Source organism: Miniopterus natalensis, chromosome 21, assembly GCF_054644295.1.
Source record: "Miniopterus natalensis isolate mMinNat1 chromosome 21, mMinNat1.hap1, whole genome shotgun sequence".
Classification (NCBI taxonomy): Eukaryota; Metazoa; Chordata; class Mammalia; order Chiroptera; family Miniopteridae; genus Miniopterus; species Miniopterus natalensis.
Genome location: NC_142101.1, coordinates 12,810,682 through 12,836,975, shown reverse-complemented (window position 1 = coordinate 12,836,975; position 26,294 = coordinate 12,810,682). Strand labels below are relative to the sequence as shown.

The following is a 26,294-nucleotide window of genomic DNA, read 5'->3' as shown; positions in this document are numbered from 1 at the left end:
CATACTATCAACTTCACCCTTTTGAAGTGTCCCGTTCGGCCGGCGGGCGTGGCTCAGTGGTTGAGCTCGGACTCGGGAACCAGGTCACCTTCGAGTCCCGGTCAGGGCCCGTGCCCGGGTTGCGGGCTCGATCCCCAGCAGGGGGCGTGCAGGAGGCAGCCCACAAATGACTCTCATCGCCGGTGTTTCTCTCTCTCCCTCTCCCTCTCTGAAATCAATAACATTTTAGAAGAAAAAACAGTGTACAGTTAAGTAGTTTTTCAGTGTACTCAGAGCGGCGATGCAGCCTCCACCGTTACTGAAATTGAGAATAGAAGGCGCTGCCTCAAACTGCTGGAAGAGTCCCCTAGACCGGTCGGCGCCAGCACTTGGAGCAGCCCCGCTGCAAAGTGGAGGCGGAGCCTTCGGGAGGCCCTGACTGTCCCGGGTCCCCTCGGTAACGTGAGCGGGGCGGGACCGGACCCTGACGTCCCTGCCACCCCGGGCCCAGCCGGGAACGCCCCCGGGGGAGGGGGGCGAGCCTGGGCGGGGTCAGCGCCGCGGCTCCCGGGACCAGCCGAGCGGGAGTCGGGGAACCGGGAGCCGGAGGGACCGTGTGCGCATCCCCGCAGGAGCCCAGGAGCCGGGGAACCGACGACCGTAAGCGCCCGGAGCGCGTGGTGCGCAGCTTCGCGGGGCGCGCTCTCGGGGCGCTCAGGCGGGGCGGGCGTGCGCGCAGGGACCGCGGGGGCCGGGGGCCGCGGGCTGGGGACGCCGAGGGGCCGCGCCGTCCGCCCGGGGCTCCAGGAGGACCTGCGGACAGGCCTCCGCTCCCACTGTGTGCGCCGCCCTCCCTCCCCACCCGCACCCGCAGCTGCATCCCCGACGCGGGGGTCTCGGTGCCCGCGCCTGGCACCCGGCCGCCCCCTGGCTCCGAGGGCGCACGGGCAGGAAGAGGCCCGCGAGCCCCGCCGGCGGGCTCGGCTGCCAGGGCAGCGACTTCCGGGGCCCCTTGTCCGGCGGTCCCCGAGAGTAGTGATTCCAGGGGTGCGACTGGACCCCGCAGGGGCCTGCACCGCTCGTCCCGAGTCCTCCCCCCGATGCGCTTTCTCGCCCACTCCCGCCTCCGCGTTCCCGTCGGGGTGGGCAGGCCAGCCCCTCGGCCCGGCCCAGCCCTGCCCCGGTGACGGAGAGGAAACTTGGCCTTGGGGTTATTAGAGTTCACGGTGCGATCAGGGTAAGGAAAGCGCTGCGGACCCCGCGTCCCGCCCTGGCAGCCCCGCGCTCACCCCGCAGCTATGGAATTGGGCTTCTGGCTCCTCACTTGGGGCCCCTTCTGCAGCCTTGGGGGTGGAAGGGGGCCTCTAGCAATGCTGTAATCCGAACTGTGACTCCCTTCTCCATAAAGCTGCGTCGCCTCTTCCCCTCCCATCCACAGTATAGCCTTCAGGCACCCCAAACCTGTATCTACCCCTGGCGCCTGGGTGGACAGACATCCTCTCCAGACACACTCCGCCTCTGCCCTGGCCGCTCTTGGGTAGGGTGAGGTAAGGGAACCTATGCATTTGACATCTCAGCTCCCAGTGTGGTGCCTTTGCTCGGAGCTGGGGGCTGTTATGGGAAGTTGTTGGGGACCTTGGGACTTATGCCTATTTCTGTGCCACTGCGGCCTCCGAGTGGTTTAAAGTAAACATTTTCAGGAAACCCCACCCCCCACCCCACCCCCAGTGCCCCTGCTCCAGAAAGTACCATTGTCTCTGATGCCTTGGTTACTCCCTTTAGGGACTCTGGGTTTGGCGGGTGCTGTAGGGAACTTTCACTGGCCCCCCTGGGTCTGATCTGGCAAAAAGTTCTGGGCATGTTCAGGGAACAGTTTTTGTTTCCCAAACTTCCACTCCTACCAGGGCCATGTGATGGCTGCCTCCTGTTCCCCCAGGAGGTGGGGGCGGTGCTCAAGGGCTGCTCTCTGCCTGGGGCATGCATGGGGTTTGCAGTTATGTGGCGGAAAGATGGACAGTAAACAAATTTGTAAACTATTAAGTATGTCAGATGTGTGCCATGGAGAGCAGTGAGCATTGCAGAGGGAAGGGGACCGTCAGGTAAAAGAAGGCTCACTGCGTGGTGGCATTTGAACAATCCTGAGTAAGGGAGCAGCGAACTGCTCTCTGAGATGACAGTGCCCTAGGCGGAGGGAAAAGTGCAAAGGCCCTGTGGCAGGCGTGTGCCTGGCGTGGCAGAGCTTTATGTCTGTGTAGGCTGAGTGTGGGCCAGGCCACCACCAGTGTCCTCTAGCGTGTGACCCACTGGATCGAGTGAGAAAGGATGAACAATGACCTCCCTCAGGAAGGTGAAGGAGGTCATAGTTCATCTTTTCTCCTTTCTCGCCCAGCCTGAGAGTGGGAGGACTCCAAACTTTCTGCTCCCCCACAGTTCCAGGAAAGGAAAGACGCCCATGGGAAATAACTGCTCCGCAAGGCAGCCAGGGCGAACCTCAAAGCCGGCTGCTCCAATCCAGCCGTCTGCGTGGGCCTGGCTCCCAGCTGTGCCTTAGCGCCCTGTTTGTACAGACCTACGGGAGTGGATATCTGTGGGGAGTGACTGAATGTCCTTGGGCAGAGGGATTTGTACAGAAAGAGCATCCAGCCACGGGAAGAAGTGGAGTGCCTCCCACAGTCTCCTCCTCTGGTGTCCTGGTTCGTGTCTGACGTCTAAACCCAGCCCCAGCTGGAGTCACAGAGAGCCCCCGTGTCACCAATGCCCAGTGCCCCTTCTGTCCACGTAAGAGCCCAACACGTCTGGGCTTAGTGGTTGTTTACCTGACACCTTGGCTCTTCCCTTCCAGCAGCCTGGCCAGGCCCAGGCATGCGAAGGCAAGAGCTGCCCAGACTCCATTTCTTCATTCCTCAGAGACATGGAACATAGCTGGGCTTATAAAATATGGAAGAGCTAAATGTGAGCTGCTCGCCACTTGGGGCTGGAGTGGGCACAGAGCAGGCATGTGGTGACTTGCGGGTCCTCTGGGATCTCCTGCTCAAAACCCACCTCCGATAGGGCCTAGACTCCATCAATAGTGCTTCATTCCTTTGCGAGGTAATACAAGGATGTGGAAAGAGAACTGGCATAGAAGGAAGACCCGGCTCATGTCCTAGCTCTGCCCTTCCTGTCACCCTCCCAGGGCCTCATCCATAAAATGATGAGGTTGGGCTCTCCAGTCTGCACGGTTCTGCAGCTCTGTGATGGTTCTGTGGTTAAGAAATCCAAAGGGATCTTCTGGAAAGGAATTATGTAGGCGGGGAGTGGTCAGTTTTGCTGGGGTCTGGGTGGGCCCTGCAGTATATGCCAGGGCAGGTCCACCGAGGGCAGATTAAATAGAGTGACGGTCCTGGCCCCAGGGTGCCAACCTCAGGCAGAGAGCAAGGGCCCAGATTGAGGCCGAAGAGTCACTGCCCAGCCCAGCTGGCCTCCTGGGGTCACCTGTGGGTGGGCTGCCTGTGGTTGCTCTTGGCCTAGGCCCGGAATCTGGAAGCAGAGGCTCCCGGGGCTGTGTGGGTTAGGTGGGGAGGCTGCAGCAGGGAGAAGGCACCCCAGCAGTTCCCTCAAGTGGGAACCAAAGCTTTGCCAAGGACCAGCTACCCCTTCCCTGAGGAGGGAGGAGCGGTGGGCACTCCGGGAACAGCTCCCTCTCACCAGGACGTAATGGTGTGACCCTACCCTTGGTTATACAGTTGACCCTTGAACAACACAGATTTGAACTGGGCATGTCCACTTTTACATGGATTTTCTTCAATAAATATATTGGAAGATTTTTTTGGAGATTTGCGACAATTTGAAAAAACTCGCAGACGAACCTTTAGATTTTCTTAATAACGTTTTCTTTTCTCTAGCTTACTTAGTGTAAGAATACTGTATATAACTCATATAACACAAAATATGTGTTAATGGACTGTTTATGTTCTCGGTAAGGCTTCCGGTCAACAGTAGGTCATTAGTAGTTAAGTTTTGGGGGAGTCAAAAGTTACACGTGGGTTTTCGGCTGCACAGGGTGTCGGTGCCCCTAACCCCCCCACACTGTCCAAGGGTTAACTGTGTAACTAAACACACAGTTGTGCAAACCAAGTTCAAAGGGAAGGAGCCTCTTCTACCATCAAGGTCTGTTTACTTTCCTGAGGGGTCACAGTTCATGCTTTCTCACCCTGATAGTGCTATTTTTGCTCTCTGGCCTATGTCGTTCTTTCAGGAGGCCCGGGACCTGCAGTGGAGCCTTCATGCCCGCTGGTCCCCATGTCTGTCTTTGCTGGTGTCGCCTGGCGGCGGGCACTGTTAAAAGGAGCCAATTCAGTGCATGGGGCGCAGCAAAGCCACACCAGTTGGGCTCCCAGGGCCTAAGTGCAAGTGCTGCATTAGGGGGCAAAGTGCTCCTCTCTCTGAGGAGTTCAGACACTTTCCAGAAGATTCTCTAGCTAACCCACAGAGGAGGACCACAGGCCTTGTCCCGGGTCAGGAACAGACATTTTTTCTGCCTTTAGCTTTGGGGAAGATAAATACACAGACTGACTGAGCGCAGATGTCTTCTTGGCTCTTACTAGCGGGGGTAACTCAAGCAAACTATTTTGCATCTCTGAGCTTCATTTTTAAATCTCTTTAAACCAGAAAAAACACCCCTCGCTTCTCAGAGTTATTGTAGTGCACGAGATGATGTGTTTAGTGTTCCCAACCCGTGTCACAGTCCAGGACTTCTCTGCGCTTCCTCACGGGAGGCTGTGGTACCCAGACACATACTGATGTCCCCGCCATGGGCCCATCTGGCTGGCTGTCGCCAGGCTGTGGCCTGCTTGAGCTGTGAGGGCTGCAGGGAGCCAGCCACCAGGAGCAGGAGGTCTAAGTGTCCCTGTGTGGCGTCAGAGAGCCATGCAGGCTCCTCAGAGAGACCGGGGAGTGGGCTCCACCCTTCCCCAAGGGCCACCACCTCGGTTGTCCCTGCGTGGCTCAGCCTATTTCCCTGTGGAATGAGTGACCTTTGCTACATTGAGTGGAACTGGAGACACTTGGACTTTTTGGAAAGTAAGAGAAATAGTTGGGTTCCAGTGCTATGCCCATGTTTAACCCTGTAGTGACAAGGGCGGCTCAGGAAGTCTGACTCTCGCCAGCTGTGGGGAGAAGAGATACTTGCCCGCTTTCTGGTTTTTCTGCCTGTGGACACAGCTGTCCCTGTGAGGAGGCGGGAGAGGCAGGCCCAGCCACTAGGTCGGGGAAAGGAAAGCGGCCCCCCACCCTCGCCTGGTCTGTGCCTCCTTCCCAGAGGGGCAGGGCTGTTCCCAAAGTCATGGCGATGCTCGGTCAAGATGGCACATCTTCACTTCATAGTGGCCCCAGGACCTTGGATTGAACGCCAGGAGTATTTTTAGCTTTTTGTGACTTACTCCTTTGTGCAAACTAGACATTGCCGCAAGCACCTGAACCCCACCAAGATACCCACAACCCAGAACATTCCTCGGAGCCCTGACCCTGGTCTTTAAGGCGCTTCCACATGAAGCGCCCGGCCCAGGCAGGAAAGTGGCTCTGAACCAGGGCCCAGCCAACAGCGGGCTCCTGTTACACACTATTGAGGAAGCTTCCAGATGGGGAGCGCACTGTTCAGAACTAGCCGACCTGGGGAGAGGAGGGAGGAGCAGCGTGGTTAATGGTGGGAAAGGAATCAAACAGGCATATTATATGGCCCACTCCTATTTTCCCCTGAAATAGGAGCCTCTCTACTCAGGATTGCCAAGTATTAAAATTCCGCAGGAGGGAATGCGTTTTCCTCACAGGCGGTGAACTGCGTTCCACTCGAGTTGTGTTCTCCAGTAACTGAGAACCATGGAAAACCTGACAGCTCTTATTGTCAATGGCAGAGCATGAGCTGGAACAGGAGCTTCACACGAAACTCCCCGAGATGACCACATGAACCTTCTGGGTGGGGAGAGCCTGGTCCCTCCTTGCATTATACAACTTAAAGCTGGAAGGCGTGTAAATGAGTTTGGGGGCACACCAGCTCAGGAGGCCGCCGTGCCCTCTCTGAAGGTGCTCAGGGCCAGCCAGCCCAACCGCTTGTCCCAGGTCCTCTCCTTGTCCCAGGCCATCCTTTCCCACGCTTCTGCCTTCCTGCCTCCTAACTTCCCATCTTGGTTCAGGTAGCGCTTGCTCAGAGAAGGTTCCCCATCCTACAGATGGGGACACTGAGGCCTGGAGAAGTGGAGTGAGTCACTGGCCTAAGGTTACGAGGCTGGCGAGTGGCTCCTGACTCCCTGAATGTTTCCATCGGGCCAGCAGTCACAAATGATATTCTATCAACACAGGCATGCAGAGTCAGGGGGACAGAGGGAGGCCCTCCAAGGCAGGTGGTGATGTCCCTTCCCTCACTGGAGCAGAGACCAGGGCTCCCCCAAGAAGGCTGCCCCCTCACGCTGTTTTTACTTCTTTCACACCCCTTTCTTTTGGCTTTTAAACCACACTCCTTTTTCCCTGGTGCTGGCACTAGCCCATGCTCCCAGGGCTTGGCTCCCAGTCTGCAGGGAGATAAACAAGACTCTAGTTGGTGCAGAGCGTTCTGCTCAGCCCAGATGGCCTGCACGCAGCCTCGCCCATCCTGAGTCCCCGATGGGCCACTGGGGTTGAGGGGGAATGGCTGTGCATGGAGAGGCTGGTAGAATGCTGGGCTGTGCGGGTCAGAAAGTACCCCCCCCCCCAAAATCCCCCCATCCATGGTGGGCCAGCCTGCCACCCAGAGTGATCTCTGCTCCAGTGAGTGAGCCTGGGAGTTTGGGGACTAGTTCTGGGAAGCTCCTGAGAGACCCAGGGTTTGGGCAGCTGTCAACAGTGTGTTGGCATTGGTGGCAGGAATGTCCCATTCTGCGTGGCCTTGGCAGGCTGGTCTGGGATGGAAGGGAGGCCGTCTGTTTTTCCCCTAACTGGATGTTCATTTTGCCTTCCCCAGGGAGGAGAGACAAGACTGGACAGGGCAGGGGGGGGCCTAGGCCTGAGGAAGCACACAGACCCCCTAAGCCCACCTTTCTCTCTGGCCTGGCATCCTAGGGGCGCGAGATACCATCATTTCCCCCTCTGTCCCTCTTCCCCCCAGTTTCTGCCCAGGCAGGCTTCCCCCAGAAGGCGCTTGAGGTTCTCCTGCTCATGTGAGTCTGAGTCACCGTCGGGGAAACGTCAGCGGCAGGGCAGCGGGAGGATTCTCACAAGCCTGACAGAGTTGGGCCTTTCCGCAGGCTCAGGGCTGTGGCCGCCCTCTCAGCTCCCCGTGGCCTGCAGTGCACTTGGCCCGAGGCTGGGTGCATGGTAAGCGCCGAGCTGGAGGGTGCAGGTAACTTTCTGTGATTTTAGAAGCATTTTCCGACTGTGAGGGTCTCCCCACCCACCGGGGTCTGCAGGGAGTCTCCCAGGGCAGGCTGGCAGACCCCCATTGTGTTCAGCAGGATCCTGAGTCTGGTCTTCATCTCTTTTGATCCAAAACCCTGACATGTGCAGTGCGTTTGGGATACTGGCTCTCCCGTCTTTTGGGGAGAAACTTGCCATAGTGCCAAATGCTCAACCTTCCTGCACCTCATGGTCCATCTCTACACACTAGGCTGAAAAATAAGCCATATACAGGGGTGGGCAAAAGGAGGTTTACAGTTGTGAATGCCCCAAATACAGACTTTATTTTTGTATTATTATTTATTAATTATTGTATTATTTGTATCACAACTATAAACCTAATTTTTCCTGCCCCTGTATAATTCCTCAAGGAGCACCAGCCATCTTTTTTTCAAAAGTTCTGACAATTTACACACTGTCATTGAAACCGCTTTTGAATTCATTTGTTCATTCAACCAATATTTACTGAGGCACTGGGGATACTCAGGGGAGCCAAAGCAACATGGTCTCTACCGTCAAGGAGCTGACTTCCAGTGGGGGAGGCCAATATCAGGGACATAATCACACAAATGTGACGGTAACGGGGCCAGGAATGAGAGGGACGCTTGATCTGACATCTGAAGGGCGACCACACAACACCGGAGGGAACATGGTGAGACACAGCCCTGGAAGAACATGCGAGTGGGGGCTGCAGCCTGGGGGAGGGGAGAGGTGGGCAGGTGAGGGCCAGTGTTGCTTTGTCCCAAGGGCAGCAGGAAGTTACTTAAGGTTTTTAACAGGGGGAGTGACATTTCCAAGAGGACATTCTGGCTGCAGAGCATGTTGGAGGGGGCACAGCAGGTGTGAGCAGACCGTGCAGGAGGCTTTGCTGTGATCCAGGGAGAGACCACGGGAACCTGGGTGGGGTTGAACTCAAGGTATATTTTGGAGATAGAGCCGCCAGAAGTTGTTGATTGATTGGCTGGGGGTGGAATGAGGCAGAGAGGGTTTCCAGGGGCTTGGGTTTGGGGCTTGGCATTTGGGAAGTCAGTGCATGGCTACTGTGAGAGGGAACTCCAGAAAAAGGCCAAGTTTAGGACCCAGGATCACAGTGCGAGTTCAGGTGCATCGGAGGAGGTTCTGAGACACGCAGGTGGCCGATCTATTCGAGTCTGAAGCTCGGAGGTCTAGGTTAGAGACGCACCTCTGTCACCTGTACAGACGTAGCAGCAGGAGGCCCGTGCACAGAAAGCGTGGCCCCGTTTGGACACAGGCTCCCTGGCAGCTCCTGTTTCTCTGGCAGCCTCGCCAGCTTTGTTTACCGGCTGTCACACTGTCGCCAGGCCTCTGGCCCTCAGATGATCACGCGTCTCTGCATTAACGTCTGTCCCAGGGGCTTCTTGGCCGCTGGAAAGTCACGCAGCAGAATAAAAGAAAAGGTCACGCAGCAGGCGTCCCGGCCGCAGCTGCCTGAGCGTGTTTTGTGCAGCTCAGGTGCTGAGAGGGCGGCTGACTCACTGTTGAAGTGGAATCACAGGGTCTGTCACCATTATGGTTTTTCGTATTTTAAAAAATGCATAATTACTTTGTTTTTTAGTAGATAGCGCATGCATTTGGTAAAAGAGATGATTTTTTTTTTTTAAGGTGCAAAAGCCTATCCCATGGAAGTCGATTCCCTCCTTGCAGACGGGCACTGTTGGTGGGTGTCTGGTGCATCTGAGGGACAGTCCTCAGCGTGGATGCGTGTCCTCTGGCGCCCATTAATTCTACATGTTTTTCTGCACCGTGCTTTTTCCACTTAACTGTATATCATAGAGATCTGTCCACAGGGGCTTGTAGATTTACCCTTTTCACCTTCTAAATAGTCTTCACTGCAGGAATATGTCGCTGCTTTTTTCCCCTGTCCCCCATGGGTGAACGCTCCAATTGTTTTGAATCTCCCGCTTTTACAAAAAGAAGAAAAAAAAGGCAGCAGATATTCTTATACTACCTATATCATTTTATGTAAATGTAAATTTAGTGTTTGGGGAGGATACGTTCCTAGAACTAGAATTGCTGGGTCAAAGGCTATCTGTATGTTGCATTTTGACAGGTGTCACAAAATTGCTTTTCATTCAGTTTTTTATTTAAAGAAGAGGTCTGAATACTGAGTGCCAGGTGAGACAACACCCTTTTCTGTCCTCAGTAGGGATGGCTCCATCCTTGACAACACCGCTCCGAGGGGCCACCCACTGCATTGCATCCGAGCTTTGAGAACATGCCTTTTATGTGGCTGGGTCAGCAGGAATGTATTTATTATAAAGTGTTTCGAAGGTGGACCATTAATAGAGCACTGAAAAACTTGAAGACCAAGCATTTATTCTTGAGAGTCTGTCCACTGGGAGACTTGATATATTTTCTTTTCGCCCTGACATTCTCAGTTAGTTAGGATTATGTTAGGCATTAGCTAATAGAAAACTCAAAATAACAGTGGCTTAAGTAATATAGAAGTTTATTCTTCTGTCATCCAAAGGAAGATTGGGAGTAAATAGTCCAGGGCTGGGCTGGTGGCTCCGTGGTGAATCCAAACTCCTTCTTTCTTTCTCCACCATCATTCTAGCCAGGACTCCCATCCTCAAGGTCACTTCATGGTCCAAAAGGCTCCCAGAGTCCAGCCATCATGTTTACATCCCAGAAAGCATGAGGAGGAAGGGGGAGGGCAAAGGGTACCTGCTTCCCAACTGAGTCAGGGTCCTTTCCATAGTCTTCCACTCACGTGTGGGCTGTGCACTGGACAACCTTAGAGAATGCCACTGCCACCTTTAAAAAAAAAAAAAAAGTCCAGCTGATGTGGCTCAGCAGTTGAGCATTGACCTAGGATCCAGGAGATCGGGGTTCGATTCCTGGTCAGGGCACATGCCAGGGTTTCGGGCTCGATCCCCAGCAAGGGGCGTGCAGGAGGCAGCCGATCATTGATGTTTCTATCTCTCTCTCCCCCTTCCTCTCTCTGAAATCAATAAAGATATATATATATATATATTTTTAATGTAGGTTATAATAAATAATAGAAAGTGTTTATTTGAGCAAAGGAGGAACTGCAATTCAGGGCACAGATTCATGTAACAACCTAAACTGTGCTCCAAAAGAAACAAAGAAAGGGTTCATAAAAAACAAAAACATAAGAGCTGCTCTCATTTCGGTGCTCCATGCGAATGAAGGATGGTGGCTGGCTCCGCTGGGATTGGTTAAGTCCTTTCTGTAAATAGAGGATGCTGGCTGTCAAAATGGACTGGTTGCTCTCAAGATGAATGCAGATGGTCTGGTGACCATGATAAGCAGAAGGTAGAGTCCTTATATGTCTGTGTAGCAATCATGGATCCAGGATGTTAGCTGTTCAGACTTGAGCTGAATTTAGCAATAGGTCAGCAACTTAACAATAGTTCCATGAGCTGAGACATGAGACATGCATAGGCCCCATTTCCTCAGGGACCTCCTGACTCCACTGTGACTCTCTTAGCAATGCTTATTCCATTTTATTTTCTCCATTATCACCATTCACATCATCAACATCATGGATTTATATTTTTATTTACAACTACTTTCTAGCAGATGGCAGGGAGGTGTCTTGTAACAAAAGCAGAATATTAGGTTAATTTTCGGACAGTACTTTGAGGAATGGCTGCTTTTCCTAATCCACACAAAGATCATGTCTGGGCTCTGCCTCAAATACACTTACAGCTTTTTGTCATCACCTAACCGCTTTGTCATACTGAGCTGCAAGGAAGGCCAAGAAATGTAGTGTTTAAGCTGGGCTTCTCCAACTAAAAAATTCCATTGCTAAGAAGGAAAGGGAAAACATAGCTGGAAGTCTGCCACGCTATCTCAGGCCGATGGCGTGTTTGCTGGAGCGGTCAGCTCAGTGAGGGCAGGTGGGGTAGACTGTTGAGTTTTGCATAATCTGCTGTCCAGGGCATCTTTTCCCCACTGAACCGTGAAATGCTCAAATTCCCCAAGTATACTTTGTTCGTTTACTTACCCCTCTTAGCATGCAATTTACATATTACTTGAATTGCAAACACAGTTTCTAAATTAAAACTCCTGGGTCAGGTCCATCATGATGAAGTAATAATTTATAAAAGAGATAAGGTAGGGGCTCCTTTCAGCTAATACAGAAATAGATGAAACAGCTGCACTCCACAAAGTTCATAACTGTCAACTCTTACACTGCACCTGGATGTAGGTTCTTGCAGTTTTTCACCTACACCATGCACTCGCTTCCCTTCTCCCATGCCTTTGCACATGCTCTCTTTTCTCCCTGGATTTGTCCCCATGTCACCATTATTTTCTGCCTGGTCAACTCCTATTCATTCTTAAAAACCCCGCTCAGTGACCCCCTCCTCCGTGAAACCTCTGTGGCCAATATAACTGCTCTTGCTTCTGTTCCATCCGTGTACAGTCCTGCGCCCCTTAACGACAGACACATTCTGAGACACATTATCAGGCGATTTCTTCATTGTGCAAACATCACAGAGCACACTTACACAAACCTAAATAGTATTTCTACGAGGCTACACGCATGTGGCTGTACAAAACAATACAAGATCAAATAAAGCACACAAACATGATGTAGTCAGGAGATGCAGTAAACAAGGCGGGACGAGATGTGTGAGGCTGCTTCGGGTATAACAGCACTCTGTTTTACAGCAAGACTTTTTTAAATAAGTAGAGTACACTCTAAGAAAATAAAAAGTATAGTATAGTAAATACAGAAGCTAGTAACATGGTCATTTATTACCATTATGTACCATACTTCTATGGGCCAGAGCAGTAAGATTGTTTATACTGTGACCACCACTAACGCGTGAGTCATGCATTGTGCTATGAGGACACGAGGGGACAGGAATTTTTCAGCTCCATTATAATCTTATGAGATCACTGTCCTTCACGAGGTCTGTCGTTGACTGAAACATCGTTACGTGGCACATGGTTGTACACATATTGTATCGATCGCGAGAAGGGTATTATTTGTTCGTCTACTCACCCTAGTAGAGTTGAACTGCTGCAGGTACAGGGCTCTGTCTTACTCCTGTGTCTGCAAGGAACCCAAATCACAGTCACACGCAGTATTTGCTGAACAACCAACCCGCTGGCCCAAAACCAAATTTATACTTACTTTGCTAAGGCACAGATCCAAATCCTTTATTTACTTCAAAAAACAAATGACTCCTTGATACTTTACAGGCCAAATTCAAATTTTAGACAGAGAGTTCACTTGAGCTTTTAACTGTCGATCTTAAAACGAATCGTGTGTTTTAAAACTTGTATTTTTGCTCCAAGCATAACAGAAATATTATGCTCAATTATGAAAATTATGTGCCTTTTATCGGTGCCAGAAAACAAAGCACTGATTTTATTCGGCCTCCTATATTTAAATTTTTCCTTTGTAAGTCAGACCCAGAAAGACAAAAGTAAACTAATAAATTGCTCCACTTGCAGCATTTGTCACAGCCCAACAGTTTACATTTAGTCGGTCTTTTAAGGGTCACGGTCATCACATTGCTCAACTATTCAACTTGAACTCATTCCCAATTTTTTTTTCCAGGTTTCATAAATGCACGCCCAGAACTTGACCTCACTATAGAATTGGGGGAATTAAACTGTATATAATCGCATTTTATTGTAGTCTATTGCTCATCAGGTTTCCCGCTAAGCTCACCTCTGATAACTAAATGACCACTGTGGTCGAGTTAAGTGTGTTATATTTAAAAAAAAACAAAACACTAGGCTGCTTTACAACAAAAACTACATTTTCCTTACTAGGTAAGCTGATCATTTTTGTAGAAAGGGTGTTGTGGCTCTAAGACAAAAATGCTTTTCATTCAGAAAGGCTTCCCTTCCCCACCACCCACCCCCTCAGCAAAATATTTAGTCACTAGTCTGAAAAGTGCACTACAAAACCAAACAATCTAATTGGATAAAATGTATTTCAGGAACTTCTGGGATGGATCAATTAAGCTCTAATTTCAGGTGCTAGCATAACAAAGCAGGCATTCTCATTTTGTATTGTATTACTTCTGAGTTTTTCATAGTGTCTTCTAAGAGGTGATATTTTGAAGTGATTAGAATATTTTCTACACCAGCAGGAGCTGATCACACGGGAAGAGATAAATATAGTTCTCCTTAGAAACCTGGAGGCTTAGCAAACAGAATCCTGCCCCCTAATGCTGAGAATATAATTTCTCTGGGCAGATAGGAAAGAAGAGCTGAGCCAACCCCCAGGGACATGTCTGGCAAAAGGCTGATAGCCAAAGATGTACGTGGCCTGTGCTGTCCTTCACCCTCCCACGTCAGTCCTTGAGGGGGACACACAGGAAGGATAGCAGACCACAGGTGTCCACGCCATGCACCTTCTTACTTCCAGCCTGCTAATGCACACAGACTGTGGTGGGGTTCAGGGACATGGGCTACATAATCTAACAGGCAGAGTCCCTCTGGGGTCTCTTCCAGCACAGAGATCCCACACAGCAATAAGGGATTTGGTGTAGCACCTGCTTTGAACCAGGCAATCTTCACAAACAAGGTCATAGATGCTCAGCGATTTGGTGATTTGCCCAAAGCCACTCAATTCGTAAATGGTAGAGCTGGGCTTTGAACTACTTGAACAAGGAAGCGAGCTAGAAGCTCCCTTTTTGTCAACTCCAAGGTGATCCAGTTCTTAAAGTCAAAGGTAGTCAGACTTGCTGTTTGGGGAGGGGGCAGTCCCACGGAAGTGGGGTTCTACAGGTAAGCCAGGATGGCTTCTCAAAAGGTAACACCCAGGCGGGCCGACCATGTTTCCCCAAATTCACAAGGTATTTGCATAATACTTGATGTACGGTGGAAACAGATATAGATAACAGGTCCCCAGAGGACCCAATGGTTAGGTCTGACTTCTGAATCAGTAGGTCTCATTGAATAAAGGATCAGAACCCAGGTGGGTTGCCACAGTTGAGGAGCAGCATATAGACAGTGGGGAGGCCTGTTGACCATGGCCACCCCAGGCTCATAAGGGAGCACCCCTGTGGTGACTGCTCAGTGCACCCCTGAACTTTGTCAGTGCACCTGCCCAAGCCTCGTTCTTCAGATCTCTCTTTTCTAGGTTGCACACAGATCTGTGTGCATATTGTAATCACTGGGAAACCTTAAAATACATGAGTGCTTGGGTGCCAGCCCCTACCACCAAAGGAAAACACCATTCTGATGTCTCTCAACATAGCTTCGCTTCGCTTGTCTTTGTCCTGTATTTAATGGAATCCTGTGGTATGTGCTCCTTGGCTCCGCACTGTCTGTGGGATCATCCAAGTCATCGTGTCTGGCTGTAGATCATTCATTCTTGTTCTATGGTAATTCCATTGTGTGGACATGTCGCAATCTGTGGTGAATGGCCATTTGGGTTGTTTCTAGTTTTTGGCTCCTGTGACTAGTGCTGCAATGAACACTCTCGTTTGTGACTTTGGGTAAACACACTGACACCCTTTGGTTGCGTCTAGACCTAGGAGTGAGTTGCTAAGTCATAGAGTTTGTATATGTCCAGTTTTGGTAGATGCTGCCAAACAGTTTTCCAGAGTGGTTGTATGAAAGACTTCCATTACGTTTTTTTTTTGTTTTTTGGGGTTTTTAAAAAATATACCTTTATTGATTTCAGAGAGGAAAGGAGAGGGACAGAGAGACAGAAACATCAATGCTGAGAGTCACTGATCGGCTGCCTCCTGCACGTCCCCAACTGGGGATCGGGCCCGCAACCCGGGCATGTGCCCTCACCGGGAATCGAACCCCGATCTCCTGGATCCTAGGCCGACGCTCAACCGCTGAGCCTCGCTCGGCTGGGATGCCATGACCGTTTGATTTACCCTAGCCTCTCTCTAGGACTGTTACCTAGATTCCAGTTTTGAGGGCATCCTCCACATACTCCCCGCCACCTTAAAGGTAAATGTCTTACTTGAGACTTCCAGGGGCAGGACTGCGGTCCACCAGCCTCCCGGCTTCAAGTGTGTTGTTTCACTGACATTGAGCACCTGTGTTTGCAGAGCACTGCGCTCGGGGCAATGTGGAGACAGAAGAAATAGAAGGTGGCTTTCTAGCTGGAGGGAGGGAAGGCTGGGAAAGGCTCACAGGGAAGGTGGTTTGGAAGGCACAGCAGCGCTGCTCAACTTCTTGCTGTGGGCTGCTGGAGGCCGTGAGGGCAGTGGGAAGACCCTCGGGCCCAGGCTAGCCAACAAGTCCTGCTGACCTTGAGCAGTCATTTGATCTCCCTAAACCTCAGCACACTCTCCTTGTCGTGATGGGCTTGGCTATTACAGTATTAGTTCCGTGATTTATGGGCCATCTTTTATAAACAAGGCATGATGGGGATTTAGGGCTAAAGAGAGAGATCGGCGGTAATACAGTCACAGTAGGAGACTTTAACACCCCACTGACATCAATAGATAGATCTTCTAGACAGAAAATCATCAAGAAAGCAGTGGCTTTAAATGACACACTACACCAAATGGATTAAATTGATATTTTCAGAGCACTTCGCCCCAAAGCAGCAGAATATACATTCTTTTCAAGGATGTCAGCAGACATATGAAAAGATGCTCAATATCACTAACCATCAGAGAAGTGCAAATTAAAACCACAATGGGATATCACCTCACACCTGTCAGAACGGCTATCACCAATAAATCCACAAACAAGTGCTGGCGAGGGTGTGGAGGAAAGGGAACCCTTGTGCACTGCTGGTGGGGACGCAGACTGGTGCAGCCACTATGGAAAACAGTATGGAGGCTCCTCAAAAAATTAAAAATGGAACTGCCTTATGACCCAGCGATTCCACTTCTGGGTATATATCTGAAGACACAATGGATGCAGAGTCCAAGAGGCCACCCTTCCCCAGAGGATCATAACCAAGAGGGCAGTTTGGTATCAAGCCTTCCACATGGGACCAACTCACCAGTCTGCAGGCAGAGAGAGGCTCTGTGGTTCTCTACTCACCTGTTACCTTGGAAACGGCGTTTTTTCTTTGCCTTTCTTCTTGATCCTGTAAAAGAGCCAGGGTTCCTCCCACCTCGGGCCCAAGTGTTCATTCAACAACTGTTGGTGGGCTCCCTGCATCTGCCAGAGCTGGGCTTGGTGCTTGCTGGGATACCTTGGGGAGGAAAACAGATGGACCAGCCTTCTTAGAGTTTACAGTGCAGTCTAGAACAAGGGTTCTCCAAGCGTGGCCCCCACATTAGCAGCAGCAGCGTCACCTGGGAACTTGTTAGACATGCTAATTCTCCAGCCCTGCTCCAGAGCCCTTGAATCAGAAACTCGGTTTAACAAGCTCCCCAGGTGATTCTAACACATGCTAAAGTTGAATCACTGATCTACAGCATGGGTCCTCAACAGAAGGCGGCCCACCCCACACACACACCCTGGGAACATTTGGCAGTGTCTGGAGACATGTTTGGTTGTCACAACCGGGGGTACTATTGGCTTCTAGTGGGTAGAGGCCAGGGATGCTGTTAAATACACTGCAATGCACAGTGAAGAATTACCCCGTTCAAAATATCAGTTGTGCCGCGGTTGAGAAACCCTGCCCTAGAGGAGACAGAGTAGAGGGCGGGGAGTGCAGTGACCCTTTTCTCCCTTTATTCCAGATGTGTCACAACCTTGGGCAAGGCACTTCCCCCCAAGCCCGCCTCAGTCTCCCCAGCTATGAAGTGAAGGGGTTGGACTGGAGGTTGCTGAGTCCCTTTCCAGCTTGGGTGTTCCCTGGCTCCAACCAAGCGACTGGCCTGCCCCCTGGAGGTTGGGCCGATGCAGCCCAGTTCCTCTTAGGTGCCAAGTGGCAGAGAGGCAGGCCTTGGGCTGGGAAGGGGTCTGTCACCTGCCTGGTGCCACCCCGTCCCCAACCCAGGCTGCTGCTATCAGAGTCAACTGGCCTTGGGTTTCCGTGAACAGCCCCTTCTCCCCACTGGGGGCCACGTCTGCTTCCACCGGCCCCACGCCGAGGAGCCCACCCTAGGGAGGAAAGGGCCCCCAGCTGGTCCCGCGCACTCACCGGCTCTGGGCAGGGGCGGGCAGGCGGCGCGGCGCCCCCTCTCCTGCGCCTCAAGCCTCCGCTTCTCACACTCTGAGTAGCAGCCCCGGCCGGGGGGGTGCGGAGGCGGCGGGGCAGCGGCGGGCCCCGGACCCTCGGCCCCCGCGGTGGGCGGGGCGGTTCTCACGCCCGACCCTGGAGCGCGGGGGCGGGGTTAAACCTAGCGTCCGCGCTCTGATTGGTCGAGCCCCGAGGCCCCGCCTCTTCTCGGGCTGGCTGACCCACCACCTCTTTTCCCATTGAACTGCTGCTCCGCTGGGCCAGGAAGGGGAGGGTCTTGTTTAAGACTTGTTTCTTTCGAATTTTTTTTTTTTTTAGATATGTATTTTTTTTTTTTAGATGTGAATTTTTTTTTAGATGTGTATTTTTTTTAGATGTGAATTTTTTTAGATGTGTATTTTTTTTTAATGTGTATTTTTTTTTTTATGTGTATTTTTTATTTTTAGATGTGTTTTTTGTTTTTTTTTAGATGGGTATTTCTTAAAGGCGTGCAGGCCTGGGAGGAAGGCTTGAGTAGAGTCTGGTCGAGGCTCGTCTGGCTCTGGGATTGGAGACTAAAAGCATGCGCGGAGGGGAGATGGGGTGGCGGGGAAGGGGCCGGGCGCATCTGAGAGGCAGGGAATGAGCTCCCTGGCTGCAGGTTCTAATCCTCACAACTGCCGGGGGACCTGGGGCAACACCCTGGCCGGCCCTGATTTTTGCCTTCAATGCATGAAAAGGAAAGTCAATTTTGATGAATTTTAGCTCCTTACTGGGTGGATTTGCATGGACTGTGGTTCAGCGCATCACATCCCTGCAGAGGCAGTCAGCGCCTGTTACAGCGGGTTAACCTAGAACACCTTACTTCGTGTGCATTTAATACCCGCTATTAAATAATAAAGAGGGGCGCCCTGGCCGGGTGGCTCACTTAGCTGGAGCATTGTCCCAAACACCAAAAGGCTGAGGGTTAGATTCTGGTCATGGGCACCAAGGGCAGTACCTGGGTTGCAGGTTCGATCCCCGGCCCCAGTCAGGGTGCAACCAATCAATGTCCCTCTCACATTGATGCTTCTCTTTCCCTCCCTTCCACTATCTCTACAAAAAAAAAAAAAAAAAAAAAAAAATTCACTGGAAAAAATATCCTTAGGGTGAGGATTATGAAAAAAAAAAAAAAAGAAATGCAGCTCCCACACCCAGGGCTGTGTAGGAGCCAACTCAGGTTCATATTGTCTCAATTTGATGAATGAATTTCATAGCTCAGAAGGATTGTGGGTGATTTTTGTTGCTGCTTCTGTTGTTTTCCAATTTTTCTGTACTATGCTTATTTTTTTAGGTCAAAAGTACATATAACCAGGGGTTGAGTGGGAGAGGCCAGGAGTACAGCGTCTCTGGCCAGGGCTCAGGGCTCAAGGCCTGGCTGGGTGGTCTCGGTGGCTGACAGACTTTCCCCTCTGCAGGAGTCATGTGGCTGGAAATTCTCTTCGCCTCGGTGCTGGGCTTTGTCATCTACTGGTTCGTCTCCCGAGACAAGGAGGAAACGCTGCCACTTGGAGACGGGTGGTGGGGGCCTGGGGAGAGGCCTGCAGCCCAGGAGGATGATGAGAGCATCCGCCCTTTCAAGGTGGAAACATCCGACGAGGAGATCAACGTAAGGCCCCTCTTTGGGGGCAGGGCCCCCTTCTGTGGTTTCCTTGAGACTGGGGTTGGGCCTTCAGCTGGGACTGGGGAGGGGATGGGGCTTGGGAAATGACCCCTTCTTGGGAGCACCCAGGTGAGAGAGGGGGTGCCAGCTCGACCCAGTTTCATGCATGGGAAGTCACAGAAAGCAGCTGTCTTGCCTCCTTTGTGCCCTACCTGAAACCTGGGAAAGGAGCTTATAGGAGAAAGCAAGTGGGTTGTCGTCAGGTCCTGGGCGTGGTGACAAAAATGCAAAGCACAGAGAACCTGCTGCAGGGCCAAGCAGGGGTTAAGCACCTACTGTGTGTCAGGCACTCGTGGTCCCATTCAGTCCCTGCAGTAATCCAGTAGGGCAAGGTCTATTGTTCTCAGCTCACAGATGGAGAAACAGAAGCTCAGAGAGGCAAAGAGATTCATCCAAGGTGATGGAGATGATGCACAGGATTTGGCCTCAGATCTGCCCGACTCCAGAGCCTGTGTCGTCCTCCACACAGGGCTGGAGTCAGAAAGGATGTGACTGTGGGATGGGCTGATCCCAGAGGCAGGCTTCAGCAGCTCCAGGAGGGTAGGTGGGACCTGGGATGTCTCCGCCTATTGCTTTCCTTCTGTGGGTATTGGAGCACCTACTGTGTGCAGGCACTCTGCTGGGTACGCGGAAGACAGAGAGATTCTTCCCTCACATAGCTCATAGCTCTTGAGAAAAGAAATGTGCACAGAGAAAAGTTAACTAAAAGACCAGTGGCCTCCTCACCGCCTCCAGCTTTGCCTCGGCAGGAATGCAGTGTCTGGTGGCTGCAGGGTTTGCTCTGTCTTCTGAGAACAAACTTTCTCTGTGCTCTGCCCCACCCACCCCTCTCCCCTTGGGGTCCTGCATTTTGCTCCAGGATTTATACCGAAGGATCGAAAAGGCTCGTTTAACCCCACCGCTGGAGGACAGCCGCTTCCACTATGGTTTCAACTCCAACTGTCTCAAGAAAATCCTCTCCTACTGGCGGAATGAATTTGACTGGAGGAAGCAGGTGGAGGTTCTCAACAGATACCCTCACTTCAAGACTAAGATCGAAGGTACATTTCCAAAACACCAGCTGGAGGGGGCGCGGATGCCACAGGAATGGCCTTCTCAGGCCCCGGACGTGACCTAGACAAAGCTGGGGAACCCCAGAATCCAGCACTTTATCTTAAAAACAAATTTCTCCACTTACAAAAATAAAGTTATACATTTAATATGTGTAGAAAATATGCATGTAAGCCCAGCCGGTGTGGCTCAGCGGTTGAGCATTGACCTATGATCCAGAAGATCGAGGTTCCATTCCCAGTCAGGGCACATGCCCAGGTTCCAGGCTTGATCCCCAGCAGGGGGTGTGCAGGAGGCAGCCGATCAATGACTCTCATCATTGATGTTTCTCTCTCTCTCCCTCTCCCTTCCTCTCTCTGAAATCAATAAAGACATATTTTTTAAAAAGAAAATATGCATTTAAAATGCATTTAATGGTGTAGAAAAATTAGAAAGTACATGCAACACAAAAAAGTAAATGAGCCCTGGCTGGTGTGCTCAGTGGTTAGAGCATTGGCCCCCCACACTAAAGGGTCTCAGGTTCAGTTCCAGGTCAAGGGCTCATACCTGGGATGCAGGTTTGATCCAATCAATTTGTCTCTCACATCAATGTTATTACTGTTATTACTGCGATCAATACCATGGCGGTGGGGAGCTAAGGTGGCAGCACCCACTGCCTGAGCTCCGGAGGGTGCAGAGCCTAACCAGATACCCTGAGGGCTGTGACTGCAGCGTCCCCACCTGCAGGGCCCTCTCCCCCTTGTCCCCCATCCTGATTGCTCTGTCCCCCCAGGGCTGGACATCCACTTCATTCACGTGAAGCCCCCCGAGCTGCCCTCCGGCCGCACTGCGAAGCCCTTGCTGATGGTGCATGGCTGGCCCGGCTGCTTCTACGAGTTTTATAAGATCATCCCGCTCCTGACTGACCCCAAGAACCACGGCCTGAGCGACGAGCACATTTTTGAAGTCATCTGCCCTTCCATCCCCGGCTATGGCTTCTCAGAAGCATCCTCCAAGAAGGGTAGGCCGTGGACCTGCCCCCACCTCACCTGGTGGAGCCAGGTTTCCCCACCAGGCTCTCCTGGTGGAATGAGGCAGGGAGTCAGCTGGGCCAGCTTCCTTCAGAACTTGAGTCATGACTCCCAGAGTCAAGGTCACGACTGTTCAGTGCTGGCCTAGGGGCCTGGACTGTAGTGATCTGAGGAGCTCCCCACTCAGGGACAGGCCATGGACTGTTCCAGGCCAGCAAGCTGACCAAGTCCCACACCATGTGGGCCCACAGGAGCTCACCTGGCTGGCCTGAGCCCACCTGTCCACTCCCTGTCCACCAAGGCAGGCATCGGGCACCCCACCTTTGGGCCCCAGGATTCCCTCTCTCCTCCTGAGCTGCTCTTACCTAGCCTGGGGCACCGGGGGGGGGGGGGGGGGAATTTCATAGGACACAGGAAACCCAAGGAATGAAATCTCCATGACTCTGTTCTCGTTCCCCCTTACAACCAGGCTTGAATTCGGTGGCCACGGCCAGGATCTTTTATAAGCTGATGCTGCGGCTGGGCTTCCAGGAATTCTACACTCAAGGTGGGGACTGGGGGTCCCTGATCTGCACCAACATAGCCCAGCTGGTGCCCAGGTGAGGGTCACTTTCCGGTATGTGTGTGTGTGCATGTGTGTGTGTGCACAGCATCTACAGGTTGGACATCTGTGCAGCATGGCAGGGTTGTTCACACTGGACCCCGCCTGGACATGGTATTGGGGCCTTGGAGCATCCTCTTGCTTGGATGCCTGTGAGCTCAGGGGAGAGGAAGGAGGTTCCCTGGTGGTCAGCTCTACCTGGGGCACTTGACATGGATCCACCTTCCATTTGGTGTCACACAGGGTTGGTGACTCTGGGCCAGATGCCTGGGCAGAAATGGCCAGTTAGAGGAGGGGAAGGTCAGGGAGTAGACCTTTCTAATGGACCAAACCTTGGGAGAGACTAGACTGGAACTTTCTAGAAACTCTGGATTTTCTCGTCAACCTGCCCCTTCACCTCCTGTGACCACCCCAAAGGGACAGATGCTGAAGGGGGCTGGTCCTGGTGTCCGCTTCCTCCTCTCTCTTCCCTCCCCCCTTCCCTGGACACCAGCGAGCCTCACCTGGCCCCTCTCTGTCGTCAGCCACGTGAAAGGCCTGCACTTGAACATGGTCTTCGTGGTAAGACATTTCTACACCCTGATCCTTTTCCTGGGACCGCGTTTCCAGAAGCTTTTTGGCTTCACCGAGAGGGACATCGAGCTCATGTACCCCTTGAAGGAGAAGATTTTCTACAGCCTGATGAGGGAGAGCGGGTACATGCATATCCAGTCCACCAAGCCGGACACCGTGGGTGAGTGACCGGGGAGGTGGCCCAGCTGGTGGGCTCCTCCACCAGGGGCAGGGGAGGCGGTTTCCATCCATTCCACTCGGGAAGGCTCCCAGCCCGGGAGGCCTCGCCTATCCTCGGGAACACTGCTCACAGGTGACAGCCACTTTGAGGAACTCGGCTCTTTCAACCCTTAAGCTGCATTTTTCCATAGGAGTGAGTTGAGGCATGGCCCATCGAACTCCCAGACATTTCCATTTAGCGGATTTCATATTCCTAGTGGCTTTGACCCCCTGATCCCTCCCACCCCTGAGGGATGGAGAAGGGTAGGGGGAGGCTTGGTCCCTCTGGGACTGTGGTGGCAGAGGAGGGGGTGCCCCAAGGCCCAGAGTGGGGATCCCCATGACAGCAGGGGAGGGCCCAGCAACTGTTTCTGCCACCAGGGTCCTGTTAAAGGATCATTTTAAAAAAAAAAAAGACAGAAACATTTAAAAAGATAAAATCATACAAATATAAAATGAACACACATCAAAGATTTTACTTAACTCATTAATTAATAAAGGAACTGGCAGAATGTAAACAAAACAGCTCAAAGGCAATTAGGCTAATTGAATGGGCTAATAGATGCAAACAGTCAAAATCCACATAATGTAAATCTCCGTTTGCCTTTCAATGAGCAGGAATCGCTTGCATAAGTTTACAGAGCTATAAAACAGCTCGAAGACAAGGGAAGAGGGGACCCCTGTAGAGTCATATAACCCTGGAAGGGTCCACTAGATGGCTCCCTGAATCCCACTCAGCACCCAGGAATAGTTTTGCTCTTTTCAAAGTCTTTTATAATGTTCAGGACAGTCCCGTGCTCCACACACATTAGGCAGTTCATGAAAATAGCAGCACTTCATAAAACCAGTGTTTTCCCTCTGGTTATAAAAGTAATCCACGCTCATTTTCAAAAAACTGAAAGATGTGAACAGCACAAAACAGAAACGACAGTCACCTGTCACCTCTCGTCCCTCCCTAGCTCCTCCGTCCCCAGCCATCACAAGAACTTGCTAACGTTTTTGGGTGATGAATTTTCACAAGTGGAACTGTCCATATAACCAGACACAGATCATGACCCACCAGCCTGGAAGCCCCACCACCCTCTTCCAGACACTGTCTCCCCCAACCCTCCAGGGTAACACCCTCCTGACCTGAGTCTGGATTCATATATATTTCTCATTTGGGATCTCACACAAAACCAGAGTCATGGACCCCTCTGCTTGAAAGAAGCAATGGGGAGGTATTACCCCTTTTATCAGACATGAGGATCCCATGGCGAGGGCTAAGGAAGTGGGGTGCTCTTCACGACAGAGCTGTGCCCCACCACAGGCTCTCTGGCACTGCTCTGTTAGGCCTGCACACACCTCGGCCCTGCCGGCCAGCTCCCTGGTCCCAGGCCTGAGTCCCTCTCGCCTCTTGCCATCCCAGGCTGTGCCCTGAACGACTCTCCCGTGGGACTGGCTGCCTACATCCTAGAGAAGTTTTCCACCTGGACCAACTCAGAGTTCCGAGACCTGGAGGATGGCGGCCTGGAGAGGTGAGACCTGGGTACCTCTCCTGCCAGCAGCATCTTCCTCACTCTTCACTCTCTTCTCCGTCTTCACTGGGTGGAGACACCAAGCCCCCCAAGTCGGAATCCAGCTGAGAAGGCCATGGGGGGAGCAGCTGCTCCATGGACTTGGACTTCCTCGAAGGCAGGGAAGGCAGGAAGCTGGGGGTGGGCACTGAGGGTTGAGACCCTCTCAGGAGGTGTCAGATGAAACTCGAGAGCACCTCCCCAGAGGGTCTCAACCCGCAACTCTTGTTTGTGGTACCACTGTGCCTGGCACTGAGGGCGGCCTCCTGCTTTCCCAGGAAGTTCTCCCTGGATGACCTGCTGACTATCATCATGATCTACTGGACAACGGGCACCATCGCCTCCTCCCAGCGCTTCTACAAGGAGAACACGGGAAAAGACTTTATGGCCGACAAGCACCAACGGTGAGCCTGCCCCTGGGGAGCGGCCCTCCAAGGCGGGGAGCAGGGGGAGGACTTGGTCTTGAACTCAAGGGAGAGCATTCTTTTTTTTTAAATACAGTGCTGATTTCTTTTTTTCTATTTTTATTGATTTCAGAGAGGAAGGGAGAGAGAGAGAAACATCAATGATGAGAGAGTCATTGATCGGCTGCCTCCTGCACGCCCCCTACTGGGGATCGAGCGTGCAACCCGGGAATATGCCCTGACCGGGAATCGAACCTCGATCTCCTGGATCGTGAGTTGATGCTCAACCACTGAGCCACACTGGGCTCAAGGAGAGCATTCAATGGCAGGAAATACAGCCTGGCCTGCGGGCTGCACTGGGTGTGTGGGATGAGAGTAGAAGTTAAAGGTCGGGGGTATTCAGAGAAATCCCTCGGCCTTTAGAATTTGCTCCCAAAGGGAACCCCGGGCTCCCCAGGGCAAGGATGCTGGCCTGGTGGCACTGACAGTGCTGGGACTTTCGCATCCATCACCCTTTCCTAATCTCATATGAAGACCCTCAGGACAGCAAAAGCAAAGGGGAACAAAGGTGGGAAGTGACGCTGTCCCATCCCACTTTCGAGACTGGGCAGCCCTTCCAGAAAAGACGGTTCTTAGTGGGTTGGAATCGAGGGGGGTGGCTTATCACACACACACACACACACAGTCCCCTAAAGCCCCTGCTGTGGGGGGACAGGCTGCCAGGCCACAGCGTGCCCCCTCAGTGGGATCTCTGTCTCTTCCAGGATGAAGGTCTATGTGCCCACAGGCTTTGCTGCCTTCCCTTGTGAGTTAATTCACGTCCCAGAGAAGTGGGTGAAGTTCAAGTACCCGAAACTCCTCTCCTACTCCTACATGGCCCGTGGGGGCCACTTTTCTGCCTTTGAGGAGCCAGAGCTGCTCGCCCAAGACATCTGCAAGTTTGTGGGGCTGGTGGAGCGGCAGTGACGCCTCAGAGGCAGCCCCTGCCCCTTGGTGGCAGGCTCCCTCGCTGACACCTGCCCACCTGCCCTTTTTCCTGGAAGTCGCCAGTCTCCCACTGCCAGCTCCCTGCCAGGGAGGCGGCCTCCATCTCTTCTGGGTGAAGAAACCCTTTTCTGGGTAATGAGTTTGCTTCGGTCCCCTACCCATCCCAGGACTCCCACGCTCACGCCTCCACGCGTACTCCCTCACACACGTGTTACGCAACATTGCTTTGATAATAAATGATTTTACTCTTAAAGAGTTGCTGGAACCCAGTGACATGCATGTGTCCTGACCCCACTTGGGTTCCCCTTCCTGCAGAGCCGGCAGGTCTGCAGCCTGGGTTGGGGAGGGCAGGACAGGCCTGCTGGGGGCACCAGGACACAGCTCTATCCCCTTCTGGTGCCCAGGGCAGCTCAGGGCAGAGGCCAAGGGGCTGAGTGACTATGGGGCTGAGTGACCTCACAGGTGCCCCAGATGCAGCCTGGCCCCGCCCATCCCTGGGGATTGAGGCGCCTCCCTGGCTCTGCCCACCACCCTTGCCCACCTGTGACTCTGACGCCCCCTGGAGGCAGTAGGGAGGCGGTGTCTCCAGCAAGTGCCCAAAGTTGTCTCTCAGCACCGGATCCCACGGGGGAGAAAAGGCAAGGGACTGTCCGTCCTTCCTACCAGGATCACAGCTCAAGGGTGGTGCACAGCCCCTGCACCCAGCCCAGGCACCCCCTCTGTCTCTCCCCTGCCACAGTCCTCCCTTGGCTCCAAGGAGGCCCTGAGCACTACTCTCCCCTACCCCG

At 52.5% G+C, this 26,294-nt stretch overlaps 2 protein-coding genes across 4 annotated transcripts in view; one reads left to right on the top strand and one right to left on the bottom strand.

The window, feature by feature from the left end:
- Nucleotides 1-16,510, bottom strand: part of ENAH (ENAH actin regulator) — a 167,659-nt gene extending 151,149 nt beyond the window's left edge. For 2 of the 3 annotated variants that reach the window (XM_087828917.1, XM_087828920.1), the window contains exons 1-2: nt 16,357-16,510; nt 12,383-12,433 (exon numbers count right to left, since the gene is read on the bottom strand). In XM_087828917.1, the coding sequence (XP_087685043.1) occupies nt 12,383-12,433; nt 16,357-16,448 (143 nt within the window). In that variant the 5' untranslated portion in view covers nt 16,449-16,510. Of the gene's footprint in view, nt 1-12,382; nt 12,992-16,356 lie in introns of those variants that run through there. The other variant, XM_087828918.1, reaches the window with a different exon arrangement.
- Nucleotides 554-25,766, top strand: EPHX1 (epoxide hydrolase 1). Its single transcript, XM_087828922.1, has 9 exons — nt 554-639; nt 18,883-19,073; nt 19,987-20,167; nt 20,950-21,177; nt 21,657-21,786; nt 22,313-22,521; nt 23,968-24,076; nt 24,394-24,519; nt 25,284-25,766. Exons 2-9 carry the CDS (start codon nt 18,888-18,890, stop codon nt 25,483-25,485), a joined length of 1,371 nt encoding a protein of 456 aa, XP_087685048.1. The 5' UTR covers nt 554-639; nt 18,883-18,887; the 3' UTR covers nt 25,486-25,766.
- The last annotated feature ends 528 nt before the right edge of the window (nt 25,767-26,294 follow it).